Source organism: Barbus barbus (genome assembly GCF_936440315.1).
Source record: "Barbus barbus genome assembly, chromosome: 6".
Taxonomy (NCBI): Eukaryota; Metazoa; Chordata; class Actinopteri; order Cypriniformes; family Cyprinidae; genus Barbus; species Barbus barbus.
This window is the reverse complement of record NC_136734.1, coordinates 28,059,621-28,082,375: the sequence shown is the minus strand read 5'-3', so window position 1 is coordinate 28,082,375 and position 22,755 is coordinate 28,059,621. Positions and strand designations below refer to the sequence as shown.

The window sequence follows — 22,755 nt, the reverse complement described above, 5'->3', positions numbered from 1 at the left end:
TTGTTGTGAAATATGGGAAATGTCAGCTGTACCCTTGACAAAAGATCGAAACAAAATGAGAAAATATCACAAATGAGCACAAGTCATGTTTGACAACCAAGCACATTTAATTGCTTCATTAAACAATTTAGGATTTAATAAAAGGAAAAATAAAACCGTATGACTACACGATTTGAGCAACACAGTAAATTCAACAGGAACATTATTAGAAATAATTATGTGCCTAAAGATGACACTGACAGTGGTAAATAAAAATGACCAATCTATAATCAAATAATTGATACAATAAACCAAATTAAGAAAAGTGCACAATTTACCACATGTATCCCACGTTTTCATTATTTTTAATGTTGAACAAGACAACAGCATGTTTTTTTTGTTTTGTTTTTTTGCTCAATCACTACTTTAGGCCACTGTGGTGATCAAACGCAAATATATAGAGCTACTTTTCTTTTTTGTTTCAAAATATACAAATGCTTTACAAAACTATGGCCAACCATTGAGGGGTGTGAAGGAGAATCAAACACATTCAAAAGAACAACATGGGAGGGAACTGTCTAGTGTATGAAAAACGAAAAAATAGATCAGCTTAACATTTAACGGTGGAAGAAATACACAAGTCCATCATAGCCATCAAAACCAGTAAATAATACTAATATCCAGGACATTTTAGATGATAAATGTTGTGAGTGTATATATACACAATACATTATAGGATGGGTTCACAATCAGGTGAACTCGTAGGTTCTAGCGATATACAGCTGCATAGATTCTTCAACTTCCGGGAAGGACCCAATCGGTTCTAAAGCAGCAACTGTGCTCCTCAGCCAGCCCTCGACTCGAATATGACCGCAAACGCACGTGGAATCTAAGGTTCTAGATTAGCTGAAACTGGAGTTGTAGACTGAAGGTTGAATTGAATCTGGCTGTGGAGCACAAGCTTTAATCTTCAGACCATTATTGAGTGCACAAGGTAAGGCAGGTTTACAAGCTGTGTCAGCAATTAAACAAGATTCAAAGGGCAGCGCTTGGAGAAAATACAAAATGCGTGATAAAACTAGAATCTACTCATTTCCAGGACAGGACAGTGTACAGCTTTTAATTAAAGCGCTGCAGTCTAATAAACACAAAAGTTGAACCTCTTAATCACGTGTGTTGTTGGCAAGGTGCTGGATTTTATTTGCTGACAAGACCATCTATTTCTCCATTAGTCTTCATTTATGAAGACAGTTATTAGTTGTATATCTACACATGCAAAACTGTTTCAAACGGTTGTGGTACTGCAAATAAATTATTTATACAACATGCAGTTCAGAGGATATGTAAAATAAAGGTTTTGATCTTTATTTTTTTGTTGTTGTTATTGTTGTTGCTGCCTTTGACAAGGCAGAGGTGCAAGACGCATCTACATATTAGCTGCCCCAAAAGGGACCTACTGAGAAATGAAACCTATTTATAATACATCGTCTATCTTCATATTAAATGTTCTTGCATATACCTTTTAAAACAACAATCACATAGTTTGTTTTAACATCCTGTTAAAAAAATACTCGCTGACAAAATCTGAAATCTGCCCCCCAAATCCCGTTCGTTATTACTAAGAAATAAAGAAAACAATACAGCTCACATCTCCATGGTTGAGGTGTTAAAATAGTTTTCCTATATATTGGGAGTGGTCAGGTATTTACAGAAAGTAGGCTAAATTAAAACGCTGTTTCTCCGCCGGATTCGTAAGGACACAGCATGGCTTTCTGTCAGAAGGCAGGTATTTTCTTGTGCTCCCTGCATACAGTTTCACTTTTTGAGGAGCATCCTAGCAAAGTCCTCGTTGGACAGAGACTTGGTTTGTGTGTCCAGGCTTGCGGTTCCAGGTCCTCCGTGCACTCCATCTGTCACTGTGGCGTGTGGTGCAGAAACGGTCCCGTTCTCTGCTTTGGCATCTGGAGCACTCTGCCGGTACAGAGAGCGTGGCAGCAGAGAGATCTGAGTGCGTCCTTTTCCTCTTCTGAAAAAAACAACATGAAAATGTGTAAAGATAAAGAACTGATGTTTTTTAGCAACCAAGAACTATGGAAAAGAAAAAACGAATAAACAATGAATCTGATAGATCAACATTTAACCTCTTAATACCCTGCGGCCTCATATGAGGACATTATATTTTAGTGAATTTCTCTGAGACTATACATTAGGGGTGTAAGAAAATATCGATACACACGAGTATCGCAATATTTTGTTGGGCGATACTGCATCGATTCTCAAAAATGGAATATCGATATTTTACAAAATTTTTTTAAAAAATCATACAGGATTCATGGCAGTTGTTTCGTTTTGAGTTCATATCCCGACCGCTAGAGAGCAGTCTTCATCTCTGAACTTAAACAGTGACAGGAAATACTAGCATTGGCGTTAATATAGTTCGCTGCTAGTAATGGAGGATGAAAGAATTGCTCCAGCTCTCGTTTCAGCGTACAAAGCTGAAATGTGGCTTCATTTGGGCTTTTGTGGTAACGTCCGCTCCGGGACCGCGGTGCAGGTGCCACCTCGGTCCCGCCGCTTGCCACGCCCCATGTGCGGGGCGCAGCGGGCGGCTGCAGCTTTCTCTCGTGTTGGGGGTGTTTTGTGCAGTTGGGGCAGTGGCGATTCCACGCAGAACATAAATATTATCTATATCTATCTATATATGGTCTTTTTTATAAAATACATTTTATACATGCATTTAACTAAAGAATCCTGCAAGCACTTTAATTTTTCCCCCTTGACTCATACGGCACAAAAAGTGGTTCAATAATGTTGAATGTTGCAGGGACTGATTATTGCAAATGCAGATCCCAGTGTGTTCTGGTTAAACTATTTTTATTTATTGCTAAGGTTTGCATATAGCGGTGTGCTCTTAATGACAGTTTTCCTAAAAATATACCCTATTCCTAAAATAAGAAATATCCCAATATATCACCTTGCTTACAGTATCGCAATATATCGTATCACACCCCCTGTATCGTATCGCGAGATTCTTGCCAATACACAGGCCTAATATACATGCTACAGTTTTAAGTCTGGATGTCCTGTACAGAGCACATTCAGGGCTTTTTCGGAGATACCAAATGATTGGATGTTTCACCATGACCACTCCCTCTCCTTGGTCTTCTAAAATGTCAAAAATTTATTTAGTGACACTAAAATTGTTTTAAATTGTCATTTAAATCTATCTCATTTTTAAATTGTGTGTCAACATCTCAGGAAAATGTTACGGGGTTTCAAATCAAAATATGACTGTTACGAAACAGGATGTTGATTTCATACATGTCCTCATATGAGGACACCAGGACTAAAAGCATGTTTATTACGCATTTTGGGAAACATAAATGAATAGGGAAAGAAATTGTGTTTCAATATTCTATAAAATATTATATATTATGATTAAAATCTTGCAGATTTTGCAGAAAGAAAAATGGTATATCGAATATTGAGAATCGTCTTTATACAAAGTTTGGTAAAAAAAAAAAATTCTTTTTTTAAAGAAATTGAGTCCCGATGTCCTCTACCAAGGAATGAAATATCATTTAAAAAAAATAAAAAATGAGAAAGTCTTCCTATTGTAAGACTATAATACTATAAAATAATTTTAATTTATAATACTATTTTACTATAATACTATAAAATAAAATGACTAATATTAATACTTAATTCCTCATTTCTTTATTTTCAAAACTCAAGCTTTCATTTAGGCGCAAAACAGTGGGAAGCCCTCAAAGTCTCATTACAAAGTTTTATAAATCTCATTACAAATCTGGTGTAGTGGCTGGTGCATGTTGTGTTCCCAAATGCATGTTATAGGCAACCCAATCTCGCAGTAAATGCAGAGATGAGTTTGTGTGGAGCAGCATTTACTGCAAACCAAGCCTCACTGAGACACTGAATATACCACATCCTGAGGTGCTTCATTCACACAGCATGTATATTTATTAGGGATGAGCATTCCAAGCAAAAATAATAAATCAAAAATTGCTGGGTTTTATTTGATTACTATTCAAAAATCGCACCGCTCCCCCTCATGCTGTACACCCATAAACAGAGAGAGGGGGAGAGAGAGACGGGACGGGATTCACGCTTACAATCTGTATAGTAAACTGTTTATTTCAGAAGATAGGCTACCTAAACTCAAGCCATACAATGATTGTAACATGCTGAAACATATTAATATAATAGACATAACTGAATGACGGCACTTATTAACATAACAGTCCGTCGATTAGAATAACTGCTTATAAGGATAGGACATTTCCATTTCGAAAAATTGAACCCTAAAGGGAATAGATACAAGATGGGAGGAAAAACATACTTTATCTTCTGTTGCAATTATATCGTTGGGTAGTTACACTGTATATAAACTGCGGGGTGGGAATCAGGGAGCTGTTATTAATATGCGGGGCATTGAAATCGCTTATGAACGCACATTTTTGTTTTTACTTTCACTTTCGAGATTCGCAATCACACGTACGGAGCAGCACACGGCAGTACTTACCATACATTTTACAAGATTAGATGTTTGTCAGTGGTGCTCAGGATCTGCAAATCATTCACATCCACAGTCATCTCTCCTTACTCTGTTTATGTGATAAGTGAAATGTTATGTACTGTAATGTAACAGGCTACCGCTAGCAAGCGGCTAACCATGTCCCTTTAGTGGCTCCGCATAACATGTTATTTGTTTTCTGCGCTTTTCTGAATACGGATTCAGCCACACCTCTAACCCAGTCTGGAGTGCATGTGGTCCGCACAGAATTCTTATTTGACATCGTCCCAAGTTACTGTAACCGTTATATGCTACGCAAGTCTTGTTTTTATGCCACACAAGTCTACAGTGTGCGCACGAGACAATGTGTTCTTCTGTTGTCTTTGACAGTTTTTGGTGCATTATTGGCAGCGTCACACTCTGCTCACCTCTGCATCAGCACAGAAAACATTGGGAAATTTTTAAAGACAATAAATCGCACAACCTATTCAATATTCTATAATTAAATCAACTAATCGAATATTCGAAAAATCGCGACCCATCCCTAATATTTATCTAATTAAATTGCAGCCTTTGATAAGCCGTACTGAATTTTTTTTATTTTATTTTAATTAATCATTTAGCCCTAAAATTTATAGTAAGGGGCAGCTGAAACCTCTTTTACTTTCCCAAATCAAATATTAGAGAATTTTCAACAATAAATGTCTTTTCTCTGGAGAAACGGGTCTTAATTACTGACATTTACATAGCAGCAATTCAACACACAACCAGCTAACCTGGCGCATCATGTACTCACGCTCCCTGAGGTTGCCTCAGCATCGCTGCCCCCAGGATTCGACTAGGCGCTGCTTTATCTTCCATCTTCCTGCCTGGGGGGTTGCTAATGGCAACAGAGAGTGTGAAGTTCTCCAACATGGTGCCATCCATCTTCAGCACAGCCTGTGAGGCCTGGGCTTCATTCTCATATTCCACATACGCCAAACCCTACAGAGCACACACATTAATGTGAACACTCAACATACTCCTGGGAATACTGGTTTACGTCTTTTGACATGTAATGTATCAACAGGAATATGAATATTATAAATTAGCTTGGAGATGACTATACAGGGTTTTAGCAGGTTTTATAAAGTCAATATGTTCTTCTCTAAATGTAAACATCTAGCGAGCAGACAATTTACCAGTATTAACGACACTTCAAGGTTTGAAACTTCCAGCTAATTCTCCATTACTATTTAATTCATTTGAAAAAAAGGCTTGAATTGTTCTGCTCCTGTTCTTCCTTTCTGTGCTGTTCTTCCTCTTTGTCTTGTTTTCCAGTGCAAATATCTAAAATATTCTTCAATATAAACACATTTACTTGAGAAATGAAATGGCACAATAAGTCTTGTTTTAATCAAACTCAATTAAATTATGAATTTCTCATAAAACAAGAACAAAAATCTGCCATTGCGCTCAGAACAATCTACTTAATTCAAATGGAAAACAAGTTTTTATGCCCTACTGATAGATATTTATTATGGTTTTAAGTATTAACTCCATGTTCTTTTTTTTTTATTTAGAAGAAAAAATGTATCTTGATTTAAGGATGTTAGATATTTGAATTGGACAAAATACTGAAGACAACAAAAATACTGAGGAAGGTATTCATCTTTGGCTGTGCATACAACATTTAATGCCATGACCATTTCTGAACTTATTTAAGACCTTCATTTGTGGAAGAGTGAATTAAGACCAGCAAAAATTACAGTACTTTCAAAAGTAGAGAATCATTATGATTTTAAAAAGTCTCTTATTTGTCTCTTAAAAAGTCTCTTATACTCACCAAGGCGGCATTTATTATCAGAAATATACAGTAAAAACTCTAATACTGTGAAATATTGTTAGAATTTGAAATTAAATTTTAAAACATTAAAATATAAAATAGTTATTTATTGCTGTGGTGACAAAGCTGAATTTTCAGCATCATTACTCGTCTTCAGTTTCACGTAATCTTTCAGAACTCATGCTAATATGCCGATTTGCCGCTCAAATATTATTTGCGCTCACTTATGATGGTTATTATTATTATTATTTTTACCAGTGTTAAGTTTTTGCAGCTTAATATTTTGTTGAAACATTTCAAGATTCTTTGATAAACAAAGTTTAAAAAAAACCTCTAAAATATTTTGTAACCATCACCTTTTTACAGTAACTTTTGATCAATGTAATTGTAATGGACTGTATACATTCATTTTATATATGCGCTATATTCTGCAGGATACTGGGACAGTCTAACTGTATATTTATCTTATTGACAGAGGCCTACCACACACCTTGGGTTTGCCCGAGCGGTTGGTGACGAGTCGGATGGCTTTCACTGTGCCGTGCGGTTTACAGAGATCCTCCAGTGTCTCTTTAGTGCAGGAGTACGGCAGGCCCGAGATAAAGATCTTATGCTTCTCCACTGCTGTTTTGTACTTAAAAACCTAAGACACGTTATACAAATGATTCACATTTTAAAAATGATAACCAATAGAAATGTACTACAAATTGTTCACTTGAACATAGAAACACTACATCACAAAATCAGTAGTATGCATTCTAGATACCTTGAAGTCAGGATTCTTATTCTTGTCCACACAAGGAGACACATACATGGGCCGCCCATCCACCTCCTGCCTGTCCAGTTTCAGTGCCTCAGATACAGACATTTGGTCCTCAAACTGCACATAGCAATAACCTCTAAACACGCCTTTCGCTGCAAACACAGGCCGCACCTGCTGTACAGTCCCACAACCCTGAAACAATGTTCGCAGCTTTCCCTCTGGGTCCTCCAGATTAAAAGTCAAGTTACTGACAAATACACAATTTTCATCTTTGCGCTGCTCGTTTGACACGTCCTGAGGTTGTCGCGGGGCCTCAGACAGTCCCTGTTGGTTCTTACGGAAACCGGGTGGCTCAGATTTACGTGATGGAGCTCGTCGGCCGAAAAGCCCACTTTCTGTCTCCATGAGCTCCTCTGTGGCTATGCTACCAAAGTCCTCCTCCCCTCGGAGCCTCTTGGACGGCAGCTCTGCACACATTTGATATGTCAGTAAAGCTGAAGTCTAAACCACACTTGCTTGGAAATGACTGATTTTTTTTTTAAACGACTAACAGAATTATGCAACTTCATCCATACCTGCATCCTCTCCCCATTCCTCCTCGTACTCATCTTCAGCTTTCCGTTTATCCCCAGTTCTGTTTGCTTTCTGGCTCTTCTTTTGGGATTTTTTATCTGTCTTGGATTTTCTCCTGTGCTCGGCTTTCTCCTCCTCTTGTCTGGCTAGGAGAGCCTCTTTTTCAGCCACCTGCAGAAACAGCATTCAGACGGCTCAAAAACTGCTTCAAAAGGACATTTCTACATGACAAGCTTCCTGACAGATACTTTAAACAGGATACATATTTCTGCTCGCTTGTTGCTACATTATTTCTGTTATTTTCAAAAGGAAAAAGGACATAATTAAACCCATGCTTTTTGAATCCCATAAAGGCTAGTTAGGACTTACTCTTGCTCTCTGCTCATTGACTCTGTTGAGTTTAGTCTCTGTTTTTTGGACTGCAGCATCCCAGTCTTCCAGTGAGCCTGCGAGAGACAACACCCACATAAACCCTACAAATCTGGGCACCCATATAAACAGAAATCTATATATGCATCAATTAACTCACCCTCCACTCTTTCAAAGTTGATCAGGACATCACAGACATGCTCAGGGTAGTCTGATGTACACTGTACAGCTCTGTGGAGAGCCTTCCTGCAGTGAGCAGTATCTCCATATGACCTGATCCACAAACATACATACAGAGTTAAAACAGCAGCCTTTACCTGGCGTTAAAGTTTTAAAGACAATAATATGAAATCAAAATAAGCTCAAACCCTAACTTATTACTACACATTATTCTGAAAAGAACAAATGCTGGCAAAATGGGTCTAAATTGATTTTATTAATATCCTCAATTTACTTTGCTGACTATCGACTTTAAGCGGGTGTAGCTTAGTCTTTTTTGGTCAATTCCCACAAATCATACATCATTTTGAAGGTTCATTTTGCCAGCACAGGTCACAAATCTGTTTTCATTATTTCATCAAAGTGTAATAACTTGCTTAATCCCTAAAATTAAACAGATTGTTTTCCAAGCCAAGGAAAAGTTATATTAACTAATAATATTATTGCATACACAACCCCCGTCTGATCAAGTCAAATCCTGTTGGATAAACATTATCCCCTACATTACTTCTTGAATATTCTGCTTCACTCAAAAATATGGTACACTATTGAAGCCAAATGTGTTGCAAATGCTTCTTGTTCAATGGAAGTGAAAACAGCTCAACGGATGCACAAACTGATGAAAACGACTGACCTTTCCAGATTGTAATATTCCAGCCACATGTTGGCATATTTCGCATTCCCTTTTGTCATGATGCTGTCCCACAGTTCACGGGCCTTCTGCATGTTCTTACAATGTAATGCCTGTTTAAAGCAATCAAACACAAACAGCACCGTTACAACTACGGACAGACTGTAATCAGCAGAACGACATTAGTTAATGGAGGATGGACAGATGCAACAGTATAATGTTTCCTCACCTCTATCCTTGCCCAGATCTGCATTATTGTGCAGGACAGATCTCCACTTTCACTGAACCCTGAGAAGTGAGATAGTAGTTAGATGGGTCTTAACTACAAGTGTGCTCTCATACCTCATAAAAACAGACAAGACACTCACTCTCTTCTACATCCTGTTTCAGGTAGTCAAGGGAGCGTGCAAAAGCTGCCCGCAGCTCATCCAACTCCCTGCTCCATTCTGCAAAAATCAACAAATCATCAAATTCACTCATCTGATATCAGCTGCCAAAACTTGAGAATGTAAGAGCATACCAGTAATAAAACAGAAAAATAAAAAAACATATGCTCTTGCCTTTGCTGAAATCAACACGTCTTCTCAGGTAGCCCAAATTAGATTTCCAGATTTCTACATAATCAGTCGCCTGGATGAACCCTGCATTCAGGGCCTTTTCAAACACATCTGAAAAAAAAGAAATTATAACACTTGTTAATGTCGATTCTTTTGTGTTAAAATCATTTGTTCCATTACTGTAAAATGTTTCTGCCATTCATAAACTGATTCAATCCTGCTAACAGTGTTTTCATACCCTTTGACTACTAAACTTGTATGATTTCATAACTACTCATACTATATACTCACTGGCCACTTTATTAGGTATGCTTGTTCAACTGCTTGCTAAGGCAAATATCTAAATATTTGGGCCTTTAAGTACCTACTGAGCATAGTTAAAACTCCAAAGCCTACCTGAGCACTGTTGCTGACCATGTCCATCCCTATATGTCAACACTGTACCCATCTTATGATGGCTACTTCCAGCAGGATAAAACACCATGTCACAAAGCTCAAATCATCTCAAACTGGTTTCTTGAACATGATAATGGGTTCACTATGCTCAAATGGCCTCCACAGTCACCAGATCTCAATCCAAAAGAGTACTTTGGGATGTGGTGTAATGGGAGATTTGCATCAAGGATGTGCAGCCAACAAATCTACAGCAAATGAGTGATGCTATAACGTCAATATGAACCCAAATCTCTGAGGAATGTTTCAAGCAACTTAAGTGGATGCCACAACTAGATGGTAGCAAGGCATAACAAATAAAGTGGCCGATGAGTGTAGGATTTTCAAAAACAAATTTAAAGAAACTTTGCAGAAAATTTCAAGCCAATATTGTGATTAGAATAATTAAAATAAGATTTTTGAATTCCCAGATATTGCCTTTCCTTTTATTTTATTTATTTTAAAAGTACCTGTCACTGTCTGATGGTCAGCCCCATGCCTCTCTAGAGCCAAAAGATAGCTCTTCCACAGGCCCATGGTCCAGGGACAGTTCCTGACGGCTCGCTCATGAGCAGATAACACTAGGTCTTTAATTTTCAACTGACGATCCTGAGTTAGAACAGAAAAGAAAAAACAATTATGAGCAGTCACAGAATCATTTGTACAATTTTTTTAGCAGTCCGAATACATGAGTAACCAAGCCAACGTCCACCAAGAGCAGCTATTTGACTCAAACGCAAAAATATAATTTAAATCACCAAACATTCTGACTGTGGAATACTACTATTTCCAATTTGACAAAGAAAATTAGGGAAAGGTCCTGACATCTAGGTTCGGGAATCGAAAATCGATTCCAGAATCGCATACTTAAGGTTAGGAATCGGATACTTGTCAAATTAAAATTTCGACTCTGCCTATCGACTCCTATGTGCTTTTTTTCTTCATCTATGAGGACCGGACCTAGCGATCGCTAATCCAAGCGCTCCAAAGTTTGGCTACATTTGCGATCAGAAGCCAAAAAAAGCTAAGTATAATAAACCGTGAGAGGTGTCAAGAGAGGTGTCACCACCAACACGACAAAGCACTTTAATTTAATAGATTGTTAAAGATCGCAAACACGAATCAAACACCAACGTGATTCTATTCCTAAATTATAATGATTCGTCATTCAATTTATTGAGACTCTATCCAGAATCATGCAGTTCGATTTTGTGCACAGACAGCTCTTAAAGAATCCAGTTATGTAGCCTGTTGATTGCTGTTCATGGTATTCAGCTCCAATAAATGGTTTACAAATAAGAGACACCGGATAAATGTTTGATATTATTTAATCGCATTGGAATCGAAACTGGGAACCGAAAAGAATCGATAAGCAGGATTGGAATCGAAATTGATAAAATTCAAACGATACCCAACCCTACTGACATCCTGGTCAAATACCGGTTTGAACAGGTCAGAAGATCAGAATTAAGGACCATGTTTCAGACAGATGCAAAAGGAAATGAGAATAACTATAATGCTGTTCTAGAAACATGTCTGCACCCTCAGGTTGCATAACAGCTGATTTTTTCAAATGCACAGCATGTAAATGTTGTTTTAATGATTAATTGGGGAAAGAAATCATTATCTTGAATAATCAAAACAGCTGTTTTGAGAGAGATCGTGACAACTTTTCTTGCTTGTTTACCTACTAAAGGACTATTCATATAAAATTCAAAAATTCCAGATGGCCTATTCACAGCAAAATGTAAACAAATATACATCAGTATGAATCACAAGCAAATTCACGCTGGGTACAACTAAACAGTATAATAGATATAATATCATGATAATTAATAGCAGCATTAATATCTTTTCACACCAACATACACCCACACACACACATATCAACTTTTTGATGAAAGCTTAATGTTCTTTCTCAGTGTGAATAGGTCCATAGGAATCCATATTTATTCAAAGTCTTGCCTTGAGAAAGACAGAAACCTAAAGGTCATAGGACATTTTACAGAATTGCTTGTTGAAATGCATAGAAATGGTCTCCAGTCTTTTTGCCTTCCACACCAAAGCCACTGAACATGCTCCAGGAAGAGCAGGTGTGTGTGCGTGATGAGTAGTCTGTAATGATTCTAATCCTCCACCCAATCCAGCACTGCTGTTCTGCTGCCAAGCCATTTACAAGCACCTCTGTTGCTCAAAGATTACATGTAAAGGAGCTAAAGGAGACGTTGAGCAGGGAATCACTCCTCCTTGTAAGAGAGATTTAATCTACAGCCAAGATAAATCTGTCTGTGTGAAACTGCCTTACATCAATAATCATTCACTAAAATGCAATATTGGCTCAACAAACGGGAGAGATGCATAAAATCTCTGCTTTTCACACCCAACGCCAACTCAGCATCTGCTCACTGCTCTTCAAAACGATTTCATCAAAGACTGAATGATGATATCTGGTGAAGTATGAATCACGGTTACATCGTTCTTTAAAGCACACCAAGTTTGTTAGTAGGGATGAACATTTGGACCGCTAAAATATGACAGATAAAACTAGCCAAATGCTCTAGCTGAATGGGTGATGGAATATATTTTAGTCAGTGAAAAAAAAAAAAATTCATTCTTTTCTTTGGAAACTGATCCGACGCTCGATCCTAAAGTGTTGTAGGTCATCGGTTACGTAGGAGGCTTTAGATACAATACAGCACTTTGTAAAACCAAGTAATAACCTCCCTATATCCATTAGCAAAGCAGCTCTGAGACTCACAGTGTGAGGTAGATATAATTTAGTTAAACAGCATCTCAATTTAATCACCTGAGAGAGTACAAGCATGAAGGCTTGACTTAATTACTTCACACATCCATAGCTGCCAGGAATTCAACCGCCTGAATGGGCTCCACCAACACACTCCAGCCCATAGCCCTTAATGCAGAAGTTCATTATGTTCAGTCGTTGAATCAGAAAGCCCAAATGGATTGCCACTTTGGCTGCTAATATGGGGAGGTGTCGTTCTCTCCTCTTTTCGTTCTCATTTTTCTCTCCCTACGTGCCTCCCACCATCTCTCTTTCGGTCTCGTTAACTTGCAGTTTTCCCCCTTTTTCTTCCCTCCATCTGGTGAGGAGCTGGCTCTCTAATGTGTTATCAGCTGCAACTACGCTGCTGCACATGTGGCTTCTGCATCTCATTACCATTCCATTAAAGCAATTAATATGTTCCTGAATAAACGGAGGGAGGTGTGGGATTGGTACACGTGTGAATCATTCAGTTTGTGAGCTGTGCAGAGGGCTGTTTGTGAAAGCAGACATGTGGTTATGAGAGTTATTCACCAGATACGTGGTGTATTTGATCCACAGGTCCGGCACGAGGCAGTTCTCCGCCAGCGCTCGCTCAAATATAATCTGGACACGAGCCGGATCGCCTTCCTTCATCTCAAAATCTATATAAGCTTGATACTCTGCCAGCTTTGGAGGTTCAGAGGCCAGCTAGAAAATAAAAGAGAACAGCATTAGACAGCTCAATTGAGAAACAACAGCTTTTGAATGTATAAGGGAATAAAAAAAAAAAAGTCATACAGGAAAGTTACATGTGTTCCAATGAAAAGGTCGTAAGAGCACTTATCTGATTACATAGCTGAATATTAACAACAGCCATATCTTTCAGCAATTCAAACAATTTATTACGTAGTTTCATTCAATTCACTATTAAAAATCACTTCTTTCTGGGAACATGTCACAATCTCCACTTTCAGAGTCTAATTGAATGTTCTCTGATTTCAGTTCTTCCTGTGATTCGAGTAAATTGTAAATATGAATATTGTAAATATGCATATGTTGAATATGAAAATCTGCAGCTTAAATAACAGAATAATATCTTAATTGTACATATTAATTACTGAGAACTTCACTGCAACCAAATCAGGGTCACTGATTAGTTTATGTATTTGTCAGGCTACAAGCATGAATACAAGCTTTAAAGTCAACATTGGCTACCCAAACCCATTTTATTTCTTTAGTGTGCTGAATGTCCAAGAAAAACAGGATATTCTAAGAGGGAAAAGGGTTAGAGCAGTTGCAGGGCTCCAGACAAAAAAATCGAGTAAGGAGCCATTGGCTCCTATAAAAGAAAAACTTAGGCGCCAAATTATTTTTTTAGGTGCCACAGAATAAAAGTGGTTTATTTTATTATTATCATTTTATTTTTCCCCCCTATTTTAACATTTAAATCATTTTGTCATGTGTTTATGTCTTATCTTTTCTAGGCTTTATCAGCATTTTAATCCATCTTGTAGATGATCAGGTCGACCGGGGGCCTAAGGTTCACTTAAAGTGTGAATTAAATGTCTTTTACAACTTGAAATATACAGTCACAAAGAATTGTTCGTTACACAGAATCTGTACCAATATCATGGACCATAAGCATCACTTGGCAACTGAGTGCAGTGCATCCTATAAATGTTGTCACGTCTTTCACACATTCAGTCTGCTTTTCTTCATTAGTAAAATGCAATTTTATAGGAGGAGTTGAATCATGTACAACAGAATAAGTAAAAATATTAATATGCAACAGCGCATAAATATAGCAAAACGCTCCTCTTTATAGTTATTTTTCTAGCTGACTGATGAGTTTATGGACACTGAGTGGTTATTCTGAGGTAAATGTATTACAATGCAATGTTTACAAGCTTTATACATTTCCTCAGTTTGAAACACTGAATGAGCTTTTACATAAAACATTTCAGTACTATAGGCTTTCTTATTGCCTACCTTTTGATCATGTTCATTTCATACTATAGTAGTAAATCGAAATATATAATGGGTTCACTTGCTGCTTTAACTGAGGTGCTAAAGAGATCGCGCCTGAGCATTAAGTGCCATACTCTCCGCTCGCGCGATCCGGACGCATACACGGGCCGTGTGGACGCGGGGTACTGGTGTTTATATTACCCAAAGTGTGCGCTTGTGGTCCGCATTAAAGAGCACCCAAACCGCATCATTTGAATTTCGTAGCATTTTAAAGCTGATACTTTGTTTATTAAAAAGTAAGACAGCACAAAGCTTTTTGCGATTTACTGGATGGCAAGTGCGCTTCAAATAACAGGAAGTCCATGCATTAACAGAACACAGCATATAGACTAAGATCTCGATAAGAAGATCGACCGGACAAGTGTAAATGCATCTGGTTGTTGAAACCACATATGGTAATTTTACTCCTCCCATAATATTAAAATAATAGACGTGTGAGAGCGTTTTATAGGCTATATGGCATGTTATAGTCAGATATGACAGCGCAATGCAACACGCATCACCGCGGATGAGTAGCGGAGTATTTCTTCAGCAAGCGACGCGCAAACTGAATGAACCTGAAAGTAAGTCGCAGACGCTCAACACACAATCTTCTTCATTAAAAGTAGCGAGACTAGCCTATCTTTCCAGTGCTGATGCCGCGCGCTCTCTTGATATTGAAATTAGCTGATAATTAATAAAATTATCCATTGCTTTCATTGACGTGAACTCCGTTATATTTGCATATGAAGCGGGAATTGAAGAACGGATTTATATCCGTTTTGCGAAGACACATTTATGTGGCCAAGTGTAAATGGGGAAACGTTTTAACAAATCATATAGATATCCGATCAGAGAAAATGCATGAAGTGACCAGGTGTAAACAGGCCCTTTCAGGTCTCTCTCACTGCGTTCAGCAGACTGTGTGCGGCAGAGACGAGGACTGTTTGAAACTCTTTTCCAGTAAAACTTTGATGCGCATCGTCTTATGTAAGTTTAATACGTGAACATAAAAGATGTGAGCGCAAAACAATCGGGAAAAAAATCCTTTCATGCAAATTATATATAGTCGCCAGTGGTGACCTCAGCAAAAACTTCACTCGCAAATTAATATTTTTGGTCGCAAATGCGACCATTTTAGTCGCAGTTTGGAGCCCTGAGTTGATTTTGTCCATCAGGAATGAATTAAATAGTGAAAAGGGTGAGGGTTTTGCAGTCAACTTTGAAGGACTTCTGCCAACACCAAATGGTTAAGCAGCCTTAGTGATGTCGGCCAAAAAGGAAGTTGTTTCAGAGATGGTTCAAGCCATTAATGTTTGATGAAAGACCAAGAAGAAATTGAAGAAACAAGGAAACAAATAATGAGATTAAATTAACTGAGATTTCATTTTTGACTTCTCCCGAATAGGTGAGTGTAAAGTGTTGATGAGCATATGTTTGTGAACAAAGAGCTTTCATTACCACATGTTTAGTTCAATCAGATTCTCTAAATGACACTTTTGAAAACTGATTTTGGCTGCAAGCAGGCTATTCCTATAAAACATTTTAAAATCACAATCACCATCTTTACCACCACAGCTGCTGCTAGAGACATAATTTCACATCAGAGCAAATCAGAAAATCAAATGATCTCTACAGCAGAGAGAAGTGTGCAGTTACCAAAGCCTCCTCAAAAGGTTTGCATTTCTCCAACTGTTGCAGGGCACGTCTGTACTGGTGCGTGACCGTCTCAGGTACGCCGTCATCGGCCCAATCAGAGTACTCCGCATATGTTCCCTCCATATCTACAGAACACAATATCAACACAAACAGATCAGAAAGCAATCTTTCATTTTTCTGTGTTGCAGGGACAAACATCATCTGCTCGTTTTCAAATAAGCTTTGAATAATACAGTCTTTCTGATACTACAGAATTTCTCACCTATGTCATCACTACAAGGCAATTTTCTGACAAAGAAGAAAGCCTACATAAACATGAGCCATGCTGTACAAAAACCTAATCTGCGTTCTGGCTCTCTTAGCTGAGTGGGATGTGATCAGAGCGTTCTCCTCTGCATCTCCGGTGCCAAAAGCAGCCAGCAAGAGATAAGCGGAAAAAAAGCCCTGATCACAAAACCAGACCATCTGGCTATCTGCAGGCTGCTCCTGGCTCTCCTGTCCTCAGCCTGTGCTCCAGCGTCTGGCAGCGCTGGTGTCTACCTGACAGGACCGACATTACTTGGCTTTCCGAAATGCACATGAAAGGAAACCACATGCAACAATCAATATTATTTGTAACTTAAGTCTTAATCAATCCCATCTGACCAGATCTCAGTTCGGTCTAGACATGTTGTTCTCAGTTTATTTTATTTCTGCCAAATTGCGCAATCTTATAGTCATAGTCTGTCTGTGGACAAGTTTTTCCGATTATTTATTCCAACACTGAAAAGAGAAAAGAAAGAATAGGAAAGAGGAGGACTGAAGGAACGAGAGGAGAGAAACAGAGCGGCTCTCACCCATCAGAGGTATAGTCAGCTGCCGTCTGAAGAGCGTGTGTATGCGTTCGAGCTGGGTGTTCAGCAGCTCCTGCTGCTCCCGTGATGGAACGCTGCCAGGAGGAGGCTGGAAAACAGAGAGAAGGGGTTAAAACACCTACAAACGACAAAACACTGTCACCAGTCGTTTAAGAGATTTATTTAACATCCAAAGTCGTACTTCTCATTACTATTCATGTAATATTTAATAGCCAGTATTTTATGTCTGCGATTTTTATAGCAATTGAATGCCATGCTGATATTCTGTAATAAATCTGGGTAGGAACCCAGAGTAAATACCTGGACTGTGGAGAGAATAACAATCTCAAACTCCCTGTAGGCCTCCCAGATTGAAGTTCCTTTAGTCATGTGTAAACCCACTGCAGTCAGCGCCCTCTCAAAGATGGAGCGAACCCGCTCAATGCCTCCCTGGGCTCCCATTCCCCCGATGGAGTACTGTACGTATTCCAACCAGATCTCTGGACCTGTGGATGGTTTACCAGCATCTCGTTTTTAATTCCCCAGCACAAGTTTACCTCAAAACAATCCAACTTACAATTAAGCAACAATTACATGTTACTTATCATATTATTGGTGGTAATAGAATTAGTGTTTTACAGTAAGCTCAAACACTTGATCTATTGGTTACATATAGAAAGCAATACAAAATTTGACCAGTTTCAAAGAACCGAAGACTATGTATACAATTAAGCCACACTTACACACATAATCCTTGACAGCCCTCTCAAACAGCTCGTAGACTTTCTCACGGTCTGATTCATCTTCTGTCAGGCGGATTTCATCCTTCAGCCAGTCCAGCCAAATCTCTGTTCCGCCAAAAAAAAAAATCAGTCAAACACAGTAACATAATACCCATATCTCCACATCATAAAATCTTAACGCAGTCCAGTGGTGTAAAGATCTCCTATTATCATGACCAGTAAATTCATTAGAATCATTATCACAATTCAAATTGTTTCCTGCAGGGCTGCTGCAAAAAGTCCTGTTCCTGGAGATCATCATTCCTGGAGAGCGATGAGTACTCAAACCTCAAGAACAAATCGAAAAATAGCCTGGACTCTAAAAGCACTTGTTGTTCTTTCACATTATATAATATGCACCAATCTCTCTGTTGCAGTATCAGAGAAAAACCTAGCTAACGTACAAAGAGAACAAAGAACAAAAACAAAATAAGGATGTCCCACCTTCAGTCAGAGGAAAGAGTTCGCTCATCTTCTGCCTGGCCTTGTGCAGTCTGTGAAGCTTCCCTTCTTGCCGCAGGAGTTTGATTAGGTCTACATGGCAGTTGTAGTCAAAAGCGTTGATCGACAGCTGTAGAAATGGCACATGGGGTGTTGACATTAGCATTATGACACTCATTTTGTATTCACAAAATGTTCCAATTGAATTGATTCACCAAGTATTTTGTAGAAGCTGACCTGATAAAGTAAGTATAACCATGCTAAACTCATTCAGCATCAATACGTCAATTATGAGATTACACTGCATAAAGAAAAATCTAAATCGTGACGCATATAAGAAAAATAACATATGATAGCAATGCTTTGGGAAGTATGAAAGGTATGAACAAAATACTTTGTCTTCTAAACTGCATTACATTATCAGTACAGAGTCTTTCCAAACGTTTAACAACTAATATGTTTGGATGGGAGGATGGCTTCATCTGGACAAGGCGGGCATTCACTGTAGTCTAGCACGCAAGAGTGGGAGACACTGGAACAGCGCCACTTCCCACGGAGAGAGAAACTGGATCATTGGAATAAATCAGATAATGCCTATCAGTGTGACGTCTTGTAACTGATCCACAACATCTTGCAGTGAAAAAAAAAAAACAGGCTGATGGATTAGAGATCGGACCCATTAGTTGACATCACAGCTGTTGCATGACTGTAGTTGTACAGAAAACAACAGTGACTTTAGTGGTCAGGAATGCTCTGAACTGAACAATACAATGCATGCAAGGCCACGGAGACTGATACGAACATGTGCACTATGCATGGAAAAATGACAGAAAAATCTGTCGCTCTTACAGGAAAAAAAAAAACACCTAAAACCGGTCCAAACTGGTGTCATCTAGCTTGGTAAGTTCCATTATTACGGCATAATAAAGGCCATTTTAAAAGTCCACGTTTTACATTCTGGTTGGGAGACTAACTGAAGGCCAGCTTATCCAAGTTTTACATCCACAATGCATTTGCCAGAAGTTTTTATCCAAAGTGACTTGCACTGCATCCAAGACATACATTTTATCAGTTCATGCTTCCCCTGAACATCTAACCCATGACCTTGGTATTCTGAGCAGCAAGACCACCTTAAAGGGACAAATCACCCAAAAATGAAAATCGTGTCATTGGTTCAAAACCTGTATAAATTTCTTTCTACTTTTGAACAAAGAAGATGATATTTTGTAGAACGCTTGAAATCAAACTTTTCCACACTATGGACATCAGTGGCTACCAGTGGCCTGTTTTGTTAGAAGAAAGAAACACTTTGGGTGAACTAAGCCATATCTAAAAGTGTTTTTAGCTAGTATAGATGCATCACTGCATTCTTTTAAGTAATATCAGTACAATATAAGCACATTGCTTGTGCTTTCATAATCTTATTATTACAGTTTGTCAAAACAGAAGACCCAAACCCCAAGAGCCAGAGCAATATAAGGAGTCCCAAAACAAACACGTGGACAAGACCATTACAACCACTGCGCAATAGTGTCCATCTTCATCCCCTGAACGCCTCCTGCTACTGAATGTGGTCTGTAACCTAAAAGTACTGGGTTATAAACATGATTCAAATCTAAAGTCATCACAGGAACTAAAAGGTATTTCTTGACAACTCTGTTGCATATGAGCTCTGTGACGCGCGTTTGAACCCAACACTAAACTTTATTACTGCAGATTTCACAAAGTCTTTTGACACGCAAGGTCACAAAGCTCCCTAAACACACCCGGGACTGCATATAGGTGGGAAACCTAAATAAAAATATAGTTTGGTAGGGTTAAATATCAAGACGAGTCTTCGCTAGCTTGCTTAAGCCTCTGCTAGCCACATTCCTCATGAACACAGTTATGCATTTCTATATTTTTAATCACTCCTGGCCATGTATTTGGTAAGTTAAACACGTAGGACTTCTCTAATAAACGGGCTCTGCCAAATACATGAACATAAAGTCCCCAGCAGAGTCGTTCGTGCGGGGTTTAGAGAGCTGCGTATGTGAGGAGAGTCGTTAGCCTCATTCATTCCTCTCACCTGTTCCTCCAGCCTCTGGATCTCCGCTTCATTTTCCCGCTCGTCTTCAGACGTATGCTCTTCATCTTCCTCCTCAGAATGCTCAACTCCCATCCCTTCTTCTTCCTCCTCCTCTGACTCCATCTCTCGCTCCATGCCCTCAGCCTCCTCCTCGATATCTGGCAACAACGTCTGCTCTTCGTTACCCGTCGCCGCCATGTTGAGAAGTATCTGCCTGGAAACAGCGGCGGAGCTCGTGCAGCGAGAAGGCGGGGCTTAACTGCAAGTCATATTAAAGGGTCGCATCTGAATATTTTCACTCACATACTGATTTTACTTATTTCCTTCCAAAACTGCATTGACTTCTGTAAAATATGAGACACTAATGTCTCAGGAGTTGAGGAAGCATGCTTATTTGGGGTTTATGTATATGCTTTTTTTTTTTAATTAACTGTGATTAAATTAACTTATTACTTTAAAACTTATTTAACCTCAGAACAATCTCAAAGTAAAAATAAATGCTAAAGTCTGATTTTGTGGTGGCTGTGCTTTCAAATTAAATGATTATAATGTTAATTCAAGTGACGGCAGTAATCAGTGTTGAGGCTACTAATATAAGGTTAAATGTTTCAAAATGATTAACTGTTTAGAAAAGTAATCAAATGTAATCAGTTTCATTGCTTTAATAAATTAATTGAAATAGTTACACTACTTATTACATTTTAAATAACTTGTAGCCTAATCTGTAAACTACTACATTTTCAGAATAGGTTTCCAACACTGCAAACATACATGCAAAATGTGAAATATATAACATTATTATTATAATATGCAAAACATTATAATTTTTTAAGTTAACTGTGAAATTGTTGCTTGTGTAAAACATCGGTGATATTAATTATAAAGCAGAAATTATCTATACAATATATTCTGAACGTAAAATGTATATTTATAGTTTTAAAAAATCAGTAATGTAAGATTTATTACACTTGTACAGGGAGGACCACAGCCCTGCAGAGCTTTGGTTCGATCAACCCTAATCAAACACACCTGAACAAGCTAATCAAGGTCTGAAGGGTTACAGGAGGAAGCTACAGACAGGTGTGTTTTTATTAGGCCACCCCTGCTGTTGTATAAAGCGGTGAAAGCGCTCTCTCTGCTGGTTGACCCGTGGTGATGCTTTAGTAGTCAGTCATCATGGCGTTAGCAGCTGCAGCTAAGCGCTGTGCATCTTCTGCACTTTTAAGTAGATCTTTATCATTACCAGAGCTCAGAACACCCAGCTCTTATCATAAAAAGGTACGTGTCACATTTTTGGAACGAGTGTTGATCTATGATTAAGTTGTAGTTCCTAATGTTTGAAAACAACTTTAAACGTCGTTGCTAGCTAAGCTAACATTAGTTTACTACGCATGTAAACAAACCAGCAGAACATTATTTCCCGCAGTTTGTTTGAGTGGAAAACATGTCATTAACTAGTTTATGTATTTTTGACGAAGTTAAAATGACATGTGTACAGTTAGTTTCATAACTCCCTTGTGTAACTTGCCTACAAACTCACCAGTGATGTCTTACAGCATCTTAACTGTGCCATAGCTGAATAAACCTGTAAATGCACATACAAATTTAAATAAGTGACTTACTAATGAAGATTAATGCTCTCTGTAATGAAGGTCACTGTTATCTATCAAGGGCACGTTTCCTTTTGGTGTAAACTGCTATCACAAGTCCTCTGATGAATGTGTTTGATTGTTCAATATGATCATGATGTGGTTATGTTTTGCATATGTTTTTCTGAAGGTGGTGGACCACTATGAAAACCCCAGAAATGTTGGTTCTCTGGACAAGAATGCCAAGAATGTAGGCACTGGCTTGGTAGGCGCACCTGCATGCGGTGATGTTATGAAACTACAGGTAAGACTTTTCAAATATATATGCGCGTGTGTGCATGTTTATGTGGTTTGAGGACACAAATTTGTATAATGACATGGGTATGACCGAGGTATTACAATATGAAGGTGGTTTGAGGACACTGCCTATGTCCCCGTAATTCAAAAGGCTTAAAAACATACAAATTTTTCTTTTTTTTTAATCTAAAAATGCACAAAGTCTCCTGTGAGGGCTAAGTTTAGGTGTAGGGTTGGTGTAGGGCAATAGCACACACAGTTTGTTCAGTATAAAAACCATTACGCCTATGGAGAGTCCCCATATATATATATATATACTGTTAACGCATGCGATTTTTAATCTAAACTTTTAATGCGTAAATTTAACAAGTTAATCGTTTGATAAGGTTTGACCCCAATTTCTTGCCGTTATCGCAGCGCGGAAGGTAAC

At 38.4% G+C, this 22,755-nt stretch overlaps 1 protein-coding gene across 1 annotated transcript; it reads right to left on the bottom strand.

The window, feature by feature from the left end:
• Positions 1–84: 84 nt before the first annotated feature.
• On the bottom strand, positions 85–20,655 carry sart3 (spliceosome associated factor 3, U4/U6 recycling protein). Its single transcript, XM_079420241.1, has 19 exons — positions 20,440–20,655; positions 18,375–18,501; positions 17,892–17,996; positions 17,470–17,654; positions 17,152–17,257; positions 16,316–16,440; positions 13,202–13,357; positions 10,353–10,491; positions 9,454–9,561; positions 9,262–9,339; positions 9,123–9,181; positions 8,897–9,006; positions 8,204–8,316; positions 8,044–8,120; positions 7,677–7,845; positions 7,105–7,568; positions 6,829–6,981; positions 5,310–5,497; positions 85–2,005 (listed from the first exon to the last, which is right to left on the bottom strand). Exons 1-19 carry the CDS (start codon positions 20,635–20,637, stop codon positions 1,795–1,797), a joined length of 2,871 nt encoding a protein of 956 aa, XP_079276367.1. The 5' UTR covers positions 20,638–20,655; the 3' UTR covers positions 85–1,794.
• Between the last annotated feature and the right edge of the window lie 2,100 nt (positions 20,656–22,755).